Genomic DNA, 11,639 nt, shown 5'->3' on the forward strand with positions numbered 1-11,639 from the left:
TGATGCCCCACGTGTCGTTGTCCCTAACGACCCCGACCTGCGCTCACGGATTATCCATGAGCTTCGCGATGCTCCGCTGGGCGCTCATCTCGGTCGCGAGAAGACGTTTGCCGCTGTGTCACGCGACTTTTATTGGCCCCACCTGTATAAATGGGTGCGTAAGTGGGTGCGCACCTGCGAGACCTGCCAGCGCGTGAAACCTGCCTCGTCTTCGCAGGCTCCCTTGCGTCCTCTACCAGTGGCCACCGAGGTCTGGCGCTCGGTGTCAATGGACTTCATCTTCGGGCTCCCACTCGACGCTAAAGGACGTTCAGGTGTCTTAGTATTCGTAGACCGCTTCAGCAAGATGGTTCCCTGATTCCGGTGTCGGATGCGATCACCGCGGCAGATACCGCGGTGCACTTCCTCGATGCTGTCTTCCGTCATCATGGCCTCCCCGAATCTATCGTCTCCGACCGCGACCCGCGCTTCACGTCGGCCTTCTGGTCAAAGCTCTTCGAGCTACTGGGCTCGAAGCTGATGATGTCCACAGCAGCCCATCCGGAAACGGACGGCCAGACGGAGCGCGTAAATCGCGTCCTCGAAGACGTCCTTCGAAGCTACTCGACGTCGTTCTCCAGCTGGAGCTCGTTTCTGCCACTGGCCGAGTTCGCTCTGAACAACGCGGTACACGCGTCGACTGGGCTGACGCCCTTCCTCGTTAACAACGCGCGACACCCGCGTGTCCCTGCTCTCCTCGCCGTGGGCCATCCCACAGCGCCGTGTGTCTCTCCTCTGGGTGGGGAAGAAGCTGCCGACAAGCCGTCTACTCCATCTGCGATGTCTCCGGCGGCTACACCGGTACTGGGTCACCGGTACGTACACCGGTTGCTAATGATATCTCGAGTGTATCCCCTGTTCCCACGTCGGTCAACGCAGTGACACGCTCCGCATCGAGCCCGCTTGCGCCAGCTAACTACGCGCCGAAGCGTGCGGGGCGGCCAATCGACTTCGCAGTCGTCTCCGACTTCGTACTACAGCGCCAAGCGGTCACCCGTTATGTTCGAGACGCACTGCAGGATGCGGTGGACAAGCAGAAGGAGAACGCCGATAGGATCGACCGCAAGAACACGGCCACGTTTACGACAGGCGAACGCGTGCTCCTGTCGACTGAAGGTATCAGAAACTCTGCGGTTACCAACCTCGGCGCGAACAAACTCGCGCCGCGCTTTATTGGGCCATTTACGGTGATCAAGACCATTGGTGACGCTTACACTCTGGATATTCCTTCGACACTACGGCTACATCCGACGTTCTACGTCGGACGTTTAAAGAAATACCATCCGTCCGAGATCCCGGACGCTGATTTGTCCTCGAGTGACGCGGCAACTTTCCAGCGAGATGGTCCTCCTCCTTTGATCGACTCTTCGGGCGCTCAGCGTTGGATCGTTGAGTGAATCGTCGACCACGACTTTCGCCAGTGTCATGGTACCCGTGACGGTCACACTGAAGCGTTTCCACAGGGTCGCGCCCTGCGGGACAAGGAACAACACTATCGCGTGCGTTGGCTGGGACTCCCCCCAGGTGAAGACTTATGAGCCGCGCAGTCGTTTGCGGGAAGACGTTCCCGACATCGTGAACGAATACGAGAAGACACTCACGTTCCGAAGCGTGAGTGAGTCGGGTGCTGATATCCGCGGTGAAGAAGGCGACCAGCCTCCGCGGGTACACGGAGGCGCTCGCCATGATGATTAAGAAGAAAACTGGAGTTGACGCCGGGATCGAACCGGTGACCAGTTACACGAGAACTCGGCACTGTACCGCTGAGCCACTCGGTGAGTAAGCCGAGTGAACAAATGAGTGAGTGAGTGAGTGAGTGAGTGAGTGAGTGAGTGAGTGAGTGAGTGAGTGAGACGGACTGATTGAGTGACTGCGGCTCGAGTGACGCGAGTTTCCACGACGACGAGTGAAACCCCAGCTCGCAGGTCACCTATATTCCGACGTCGCAGTCGCCTGGGTCTACAAGATACTTCTTCGTACGCTGCGCAGTCGCACATCGTCGCTCAGTCAACTGAGCGAAGTGGTTGTCGTCCCCGTATTCGCAGTCTCAAGTACCTCGTGCGCTGTCTTCGTGATCCTCGTGTCTGCTAGAACATCGTGGACGTTCCACGATGAGCGTATCCCCAAGCACAAGGAAGTCTCCAGTCGGCGCTCAGTCTTTGCGTCTGTGGTGATCATCGTACCAGCGTTTCCTTGCAAAAACACTTGCTCGTGCTCTTGTCGCGGAGTTTGGTCTCCGTGGGAATCGAACTCACGCGTACTGCGCGTGAGCATGCTCCGTTACCCGCTCGGACACGACGTCGCAGAGAGTTAGATGCGCTTCAGGACAATTCCAGAGGTCCAAGCTTCACTCCACCAGAACCTCACCTGGCGCCTCGAAGCCCACGTGTGTCGACACCAGCGCCAGCGACGGTGGCCTCCAAGCTGTTGTCTGAGATGGCTTCTCGCTCTGCACGCTCGTTGCCGAGCGTGGTGTCTCTTGTTGATACGCCAGTGGCTTGATGTCGTGAGTGTGGCCGATGTCGCCGCTGTCTCCGCCGTTCCAGCCGTCTTCTCCAATGTTCTTCGCCCACTGCTTATGTTGCGTAAGTGCAGCTTTAAGAGGGGGGGTAATGTAATGGGCCCCTCCATTACATAAGTAGGTAGATTTCTTTACATAAGTAGGTGCATCAGCACACGACTAGCGTGTGCTGAAATGCTGTCATGTCATTGGCTGATATATGGGGAGCCAGACCCATTATTAGCCAATTGGACTATGACGTGTATTTGAGTGGCCAGGGCTGTGGCCTTGGTCCTAAAATAAAGCCAGAGTTGATTTTTCCTTAAACCTAAGACTCAGTCGTCCTATTGCGAGCTTCCTCAACACTATAGTGTAAGCAAGTAACGGAGTAAATATCTGGCCCGTTACAGCTTAAGTCTAGATAATTCATTACTTCACCTGGGAAACCGGGAAAACCTTGTGCGAACAAAAAAGATAAAACCCAGTGGGAAAAAAAGCTAAAAAGAATGCAGAATATAGAATCGCTTCAAGCGCTTGTATTATCAGTGCATTTCTAAACTGAGTGACCGGATTATACTTTGAGGGATTTCATCCTGAGATTGGCCCTTAGTTATCTGAATTGGTGCTTGTCTAAAGCTTTAGTAAATATGTCAGCTATCATCGCTTTCGTATTGCAGTAGGTGACGTTGAATTCATGCAGCTCTACTCTTTCTTGTACGAAACAGTATCGTACGTGTATATGTTTTGATCGTCGGTGAAGTTCGAGGTTGTAGCAGATTTTGATGCAGCTCTGATTATCCTCGTATAAAGTGTAAGCCTGCGTTGTAGCAAAGCCAAGTTCTTCGAGAAGAAGTTTGAGGAATATCATCTCTTGCATGCAGTGACGTAGGGCGATATATTCTGCCTCTGTTGAAGAGAGAACTACAGTATGATGCTTTCGCGAAAGCCATGCGGTAGGACTGCCTGTTAGCATTGTCACGTATCCTCCAACGGAGCGTCTCGTGTCGGGAGTGTTGGCGTAGTTAGAGTCGCTGTAGGCAATCAGTTGATCGGCTAGGTTTTCCGAGGTAATATCGGTCGAGCCTCCCAGAAAAAGACCGTATTCTTTCGTTCCGAATATATACTTTAGACCACGGATGACTGCTTTCCAGTGATATATACCTGGATTCGGTAGGAATTGGCTGACCTCTCGCATGTAAAAGTGCATGTTGGGTCGAGTGCCGACCATTTAGTACATGATACTGTCTACGGCTTGGCGATACGGAATCGATTTCATCGCATCTTTCTCTTGCTTACTGCTAGGCTGGCTGCTTACGGAGAGTTTGGCTGCTGGTGTTGCAATAGGGTACGGAATGTAGTCGCTTAGCGGTCAACGACCTTCGTAGCGTACTTGTGCTGGTGGATAAATATTGTTCGATTTTACGATCACATTGAATGGACCAGCCGAGTAATTACTTCACCTCCTCTAAATCTGAACAGCGTGATGAGAAGCAACCTCCTGACGATCCAAAAGGCCAGGGAAAATCGCTTTTCGGGGCTGAGTTCAGCTCATTGACGACTGCTGGTGTTGGCGCAATGATCAGTAAGTCATCGACGTACACTGCATGTAACAGGTAATATCACCAATTGTGCGTCGAAAGACACATCGATCTTTAATATGTTTCAGGAGCCCAAGACTCTCTAGGAAGGCATTCCGGGTTTGGTACCAGACACGGGGCGCTTGCTTCAGCCCATATAAGCTCTTAAGACGTTTCACACTAGGTGCTCCTTGCCCCGGATTTTGAAATCTTCCCGTTGAGCCATGTAGATCTTTTCTTCCAAATAGCCATTCAGGAATGCTGTCTTAGCATTCATTTGGTGAACTTCAACGTCGAGAAGAGCTGCAATAGTAAGCAGTAGTCTAACTACCTCCATCCTGATGACAGGAGCAACTATCTCGTTGTAGTCGATGCTATATTCCTGAAGGAAGCCTTTGATCACAAGACGCGATTCAAAGCGGTCGATTTCGCCAGTGCCGGTATACTTCACAACAAAGATCCATCGGCTACATAAAAGCTTCCTTCCTTTAGGAGGGTATACCAACTCCCAGGTGTGATTGTCCATGAGGGACTTGTATTCCGATTTAGCTTCTTTATGACACTGGTTAGCATGGGAAGACTTCATTGCTTCCCGATATGTAGTGGGCTCAGACACATACCGAATAGCTTGTCATGTGTATAGTAATTGCTGACGTTGCTCCTGTTCGTGTATGCCTTCCTCAGAGTTGAGGGCTACGTCATTGGCTTTCTCAGAGCCATCAATGGCTTCCGCAGAGAGGCGGGGTCGCTTAGGAGTCGAATGATGCGGAGGATCAGAGTCCGTCTCCGTTCGAAAGAATTATGTATGGCTGTTTGATCAATAGCATCCCTCAGTGAGGGCAGTACACGTTGGTTCACTGTGCCTGGCGCTGTTGTCATTGCAGGGCCTGAGGTGGGTGACGGTGTTGCCACTGGTTCTGACACATGTTTAGGCTCCGGTGCTACTGTAGTAGAAGTATCAGGTGACAGAGGTACAGGTGCAGGTGTAGAGATAGATTGCTGCCTATCCGTGTGCTGTGTAGCTTTGGAGCTCACGTCTGGCCAGTGAAAGAGGTAAATTCGTCCTCTTTAACGACTACATCACGACTGTAGATAATTGGATGAGCATCGATGTCCATCAGACGAAAGCTTTTCTTATGGCCAGGCACACCACGATACACACACAAACGGGCTTTAGTGTCGAGTTTGTCTTTGCTCCGTGATGTGGACATATCCGCTACATCCGAATAGTTTGATGTACTGCATGGATGGAATACGGCTGTGCCAAAGCTCGTACGGGGTTCGTCCATCTGTCTTGGAGCTAGGAGTCATATTGACGAGAGTGGTCACATGACAGATACCCTCGGCCCATAGCTACTGGGGTAGCTTGCCGTCAAGTAGAAGGGCTCGGACGCGCTCCATGGTGGTACGCATGCGGCGTTCTGCAACACCATTTTGCTGAGGTGTGTATGCATTGGTAAACTGGGCGTGAGTTCTATACCTTTTAAATATGATGCGGCCAAGCTTATCGTACTCGTTAGCGTTGTCTGCTTGAAGCCGCTGAATCTCACAGTTGCCCTGGTTTTCATTGTCTTCAACACTGAATGTGTACTCAATAGCAGATATATTTTGTCTGAAATTTTTCAGGGCTTTCTTCGTGAAGTCTTCGTAGCAGGCATACAATTTGCTACAATTCTTAACTGCATAAGTGAAGATGAATCGAGAAAAGTCATCGATGAAGATTAAGAAGTAACGACAACCAGTAAGGCTAGGCACAGGTAGTGGGTCACAGATATCTGAATGGACTTTTGACAAAGGTAATGTAGCACGTTGAACAGCTCTATTAGAGTAAAATGGGAAGCGGTGTGACTTCGCTAACGTGCAGGCAACACAAGAGAAATCTGTCTTTGGACCTAGAGGTATAGATCTATCGAGTCCAGGTATGGCTTGGCCCCTAGATAGGTCATTCAAGACACGAACGTTAGGATGTCCAAGGCGTTTATGTAAGGGCCGAAAGAAACGCTGCTTAACTAAGGCAATATAAGCCGCTGGAGGTGCCGCTAGTTTGGCTTGGAACTGATACAGATCCGTGTTGGTAGCCATGAGCGCTTTGATCTTGAAGCGCTGGTCAGATTGCATATAGCACTGTTGCGGTCAAAGTTGAAGCGAAAGTCGTGCTTCACAGCTGCTGGAATTGATAGCAGACTGAATCGGAGCTAGGGGGGGGATAAGAGGATAATATTCTGCGAAGTGCCTTTGGAGTCAGTGATTTCCAGATCGACCCGTCCGATGCCTTCGGTGGGAGTTTGGCTATTACCACCAACCGTAACTGAGCCACCACTGGAGGTGATGTCGGTGAGCCACTGCCACTGAGATTCATGGGTGACGTGGCCAGTGCAGCCAAAGTCGATCGTCCAGGTGGGATCGGGCTCTACCTTGGCTTGTGCGGTGAGGCTAACCGGTGGATTGACTGTGGTAGGAACAGCGATGAGACCGGTGTCACGACCTCCTTGGCGAGTTACCTTGCGGTTGTTTCCAGAGTCACTGTCGTCGTCATCTTTCTCGTCATTGTCTGACTCATGAGGACGGTCCTTGTCGAGATTTTGGCCGCGTTGCTTGCTGCCATTTCCATGCTTGTTCTTGCTACTACCGTTGTTGTCCTTGAAGTCGCGGCTGCTGTTATTCTTGCCGTGTCGTCCATTGCCACCTTCGGTTCGAGTTCTGGTACGGGTGATCGCGTTTCGATTTACCCTCGAAGGCGAAGTTAGCAGGAAGCATTGTCCCAGTCTTCACTCGTCCATCTCGCAAATCGTTTTGAAGGCCTCGGCATTGACGAATGTTGTGGCGTGGGCGATCACAGTAGGAGCCGACAGTGGCGTTGCCACGGCCTTGAGCGTGTGACACAGGAGGTCCGGTAGCCACTAGAGCTCTCTCACCCTTGGTTGTGGTGTGCCCTTGTCCAAGGTATAGCGCTTTTGAGCTTAAAGATCGCGAACCTTGCCTTCATGCTCTGCTTAAGTTCTTCATACGGGATATATTTCCGCTGGCCCTTCCAGATGTGGGGATCGTCCTTACACGACTTGGGCATGGAGCTGAACAGGTAGATAGACTTCTGTCCCTCGGTCATCACCGATTCGGTGGCCTCTGACGCGGCTCTCATCGCGTTCTCAAGCTTAAGAAAGAACTCGGTTAAATCGGAGCCTTCCTCGTACTTGATTTCCATCAAGTAGTGTTGAATGAAGTATGGATCAGCATGAAAGGCTACTCCCTCGTACTTCTGGCAGATGTAGTTGAATATTTCGTAGGATGTCGTGAGATTCTTGACCAGCCGCACATGCATGTTGTCCATCGTTTTCATTAAGAAGGCTTTGGTCTTGGCTTCTTGTCGACGGTGTTCGCGCTGGCTAAGAGGCTGGGGCTTTTCTTTCTTGGCGCATATGCGTGCACGGCGAGCCTCACGCTGGTTAAATGGTCGAGCAACCGGGAGGTCCTTCCTCTTGATTGACGTTTCGGAGCTGGCTCCAGAGTCTTCGTCCGAGGCCGAGGGCGGCTTGAGCTCGTCGTCGCTCTCTTCGTAGTCCACAGCGTCGGCGTCGATTTCGACGCTCTTGGTAGCGTTGGTATGCGGTTCATCGTTGGCGTCAGACATATCGCTGCCGTTGTCTTCACTCTCGTCTTCAGACATAACATCGTAGTCAGGCTGCTTCACGTAGCCGAGTAGGTGCTTGCCATCTAGTTCTACGCACACACGGGTTTTCCAGACGTCGAAGTTTTCGGTGCCGATGAGGCGTGGGAAGTCGGCGCTCTGATGCTTGGATTGGGCTCATAACATATGGCTCGGTAGGCAGGTAGAGAAGAAGAAGAGAGAAGAAGAAGCTACTTGTAGGTATCAAAAGACGAAGTGAGCACTTTATTAGTCTTAGGAAGCCACTAGTAGCTGCACGCCAGCCATTAGTGTTAGTTTAGTTTAAGCCAGTCATAACGGCTTAAACATGATCTCCTAATTTTTTTAATAATATCTTAGAGAGATGCTTTCAAGGTTATCATACTGTTTAGAGACTACTTCAACAATATCCTGGTGGCTCCAGGTAACCGTATATACGAACGTGCACATCTTGGTAAGTCACACCGGCATGAATGGACTCCGAGCGGATTATTAGAATGTCTCACGCTCGAGCACCTTTTAGAAAGGTTGCGACAAATGCGCTGTGCTTTGCAAAGCTTTTGTTGTTTATCACTAGAATGGGTGCTCGATTTTTAATAAATCGATGTCGTTTTGAAAATCGAGATTTAAAAAAGGATAGATCGATCGATTAGAGTAGCTAATAAATCGAGCTACGACAAGCCAAATCAAGCTCTCGTGGTCGATTACGACAAAGCGACATCAATATATGTATCACATAAAACAACTCCTTTTGCGTTTTAGAGTGAATGCAGATATGAAAATCCTTTTTCCAAATCTCAGTTTTATACCTGTTTTTATGCGCCGCTCGATCTAGATCATAAAACTGAGCAACATTTTATCTGAAAAGCACATATTAATAGATATACGCTTTTTAAAAACCACGCATTCTTTTATCTGGGTCTGCGTCAATATCCAGAGCTTCCGGACAACGGCTTTAGTTGCAAATCGGTTTAATGCGCACCAAAACAGTTGCTGGAACACGACTTTTGGGCATAGTGAAGACCAGTCATGCGTTTAATAACGTCCTGCATGTCCTTGGCGCTTTAATGCATCTCCTGCGCCTGCTTTGCAGCCGCAGCATCTGCCCACTTATTACCTGTAATTTATGGAATTTTATACGTAGGCTCTAGCGACACCCTGCCAGAGGACACTACGAATATGTTTACAAAAACTACTGTTCTCTAAAATATATTTTCGAGCTAAGGATGGATCTGACATGATTATCCCCAGCTAAAGCCTGGTAATTATTAGGCCGAAAACAAAAAGGTTTCTTACAAATTCTAACATGCAAGTAACGCAAAACTTGAACAAAGGGATCTTGGTCAATTTGAGCTGACACTAAACATTTTAGTGTCATTAATATTTAATATTAATACGAGTAACGGTATTCGAGTGGCAACTTTAACGGCACTACCATAGCGCTAGAATACGACCTGTGTCAAGGACGGCATTAAATGTAGACTGTAGCCTATTAATAGCAGCAACGCCGAGACAAGGAGCCTACTGTTGTCATGGGCCTTCGCAAATCTGGTCTCACTAATTAATCTAAGACACAGAATCTGTAAGGCTCAAGCTAGGGCAGAGACCAAGAGCTTACCTATTAGATGGATCAAATTAAATAACAATATAGCATCGCGCGTAGAATCAATTGGCATAGCTACGATTAGTAGAGAATGGCAATAAGGCGGTCAGTTGTCGAGCTAGACACGTATGAGTTGATTAAACTACCATGATCCGTCAAAGCACTGATAAAACGTAAAAGGTCGACTGTGATTTTCTTCTACACGCATTCGGTGAGGAGGCGCGAATCTGAGCTTGAACCACAAGTTGGGATCATGCGATTGGGATAAACCCCTTCTTTTGCCTTTTGGCTTCAAGATTGAGGCCCCAGAACTTCGAAGTATTAATAGTAGTGTCGGACTGAAATAATACTGAATGCACGCCGTCTTGACGGCCAATTTTGGCTTCCGGGTACTGTCATGGTCCCGTCCCACCGTAATTCTTGCCAAGCCTATTCATCGGAAACGTTTGTCTGCAGCACCGGGTTTTTGTAGCCCTTCGACTGCTGAAGCCATTCCAAAAAATGAAGGCCGATTAACAGAGCCCTCCAACGCAGCGGAACGGCTCCGTTACTGTACCTACACGGCAGGAACAAGTCGGATCAAGACAAGCAGATCTTGCCAAGCACTGTCGTGGCGCTCCGTAATACAACGCGACGACGCCGTTAAAGCGCCATCGAGCGATGCACGGCATCATCGGCTGCCTCCACACTGAAAGCTTTAATGCAGTGAAAGACTTGCTAGAGCCACATTCTACTTGTCATTGCTCGCATTACGAATGCAATGAAGTCGCGGCGGTGAGGAGTCTGCATGTTGTAATCTCTGCCGCGCGTCGAACACCCTTCTTTTACAACTGTAAATTACCGAAACGAACTTGTTTTTAGAGCAAATCGCTGTGAATTAGCTCAATTCGGACCGTCTCTGTGCATAAGTGGGCAGACTTCTCTCGACCAATAAGCGTGAGGTTCTTACAGAGCGAAACTGAACGTCGAGCGGCAACAAAACAAACCCTCCCGTTGTTGCCAGCTGCCGCATTTGCGCCGTCGCCGAGTTGTTCGGTGTCAGAAGGACGGGATAATCTCCAACCAAACGAGAAGCAGAAACCAGTTTTCTCAATCGGCGGCGAAAGTCTCCCCGCCCTGTCGCTCCAGATAAACGCCTCCGCTGCTATCGAGTTAGGCACGAATACTCGGTAAGTGGCGCTTCCTTCCCTCTCTCTCTTCTCTCTGTTGCGGGAACAAAAACGATTCTCACTCTTTTGCGTACTTGTCGTGGCAACTCGACGCCAGCCCCCTCCATTTTATTCCACAGTAACATACAGACATGGGCACGCGAACAGAGCGCGTGTTGTCGGACGCCGCCGACAAGGTGGCCAAGGCGGAGGAGACCGCACGCCAGTACGAGTCCCAACTGGCCGAGGCGGCGGCGAAGAAACGCCATCTTGAAGAGGAGAACGAGAAACTGCGCGCCTCCATCCTCAATATGGCACTGCAGAACGCCAGCGTGGACCTCCGTCGCGAACATGTGCAGCTGCGACAGACACTCGACTCGTACCAGTCCAAGATCGACCAGATGCGCGAGATCTCGCTGCTCTCGGCCAAGGTGGTGGACAGGTACGACACGTGTGCGTTTTATTGAGTGGAGTGTTGCCGCTGTGATTGACGATTCATGTATGCTGTATTGATTGCAGTCGAATTAAGACCAAACAGGGCCGACAGTACGTCGAGTACAAGCTGCAGATTGAGACAGACATCCGAGGCACGCTGGTGTTGTGGCATCGATACAGCACCTTCTTGTAAGTTTATATATCATTGTCAGAAAGTGTATGTTTTTGATAATTGATTTGCCACTAACATGAAAACTGTTTTTTTTTGCAATGGCAACTACAGGAACCTGGCAGCAACTCTGAAGGCAAAGAATCCCAACAGTGAGCACGATATCCCAGAGCTGCAGACTCAGAGCCTCACGGGTTTCTTCTCGGACCAGCTCATCATCGACCGTATTGCCAAACTCAACGAGTTCCTGGACGTGGTGACCAAGGCCGACGAGTTCCAGTGGGGTATCCGGATAGATAAGGACACGTGCGTGTACAAGCGCAAGAGCAAGCGGTCGTACAGCGTGGGCTCGAGAGAGAGCATCTCGACTCTGACCCCCAGTATGCGCGACAGCATGTTCATGCCCGCGTCCTCTCGAGCATCCACCATCTCCATGGACTCGTATTAGAGCAATGCACGGACTTTTATCGCCTTGTTTTTTGTTGGAGAGGACCAAGTAGTAGTGTAGCACGGATAAAAAATGCA

At 50.1% G+C, this 11,639-nt stretch overlaps 1 protein-coding gene across 1 annotated transcript; it reads left to right on the forward strand.

Annotated features, from left to right (window-relative positions):
* Positions 1-10,460: 10,460 nt before the first annotated feature.
* Positions 10,461-11,562, forward strand: PITG_01325 (myosin-like protein; the record flags this gene model as incomplete). Its single annotated transcript, XM_002907951.1, has 4 exons — positions 10,461-10,531; positions 10,629-10,952; positions 11,030-11,134; positions 11,229-11,562. The coding sequence occupies 3 exons, from the start codon at positions 10,663-10,665 to the stop codon at positions 11,560-11,562; spliced, it is 729 nt and encodes a 242-aa protein (XP_002907997.1).
* Between the last annotated feature and the right edge of the window lie 77 nt (positions 11,563-11,639).

The sequence above is a fragment of the Phytophthora infestans genome, genomic scaffold, assembly GCF_000142945.1.
Source record: "Phytophthora infestans T30-4 supercont1.2 genomic scaffold, whole genome shotgun sequence".
Taxonomy (NCBI): Eukaryota; Oomycota; class Peronosporomycetes; order Peronosporales; family Peronosporaceae; genus Phytophthora; species Phytophthora infestans.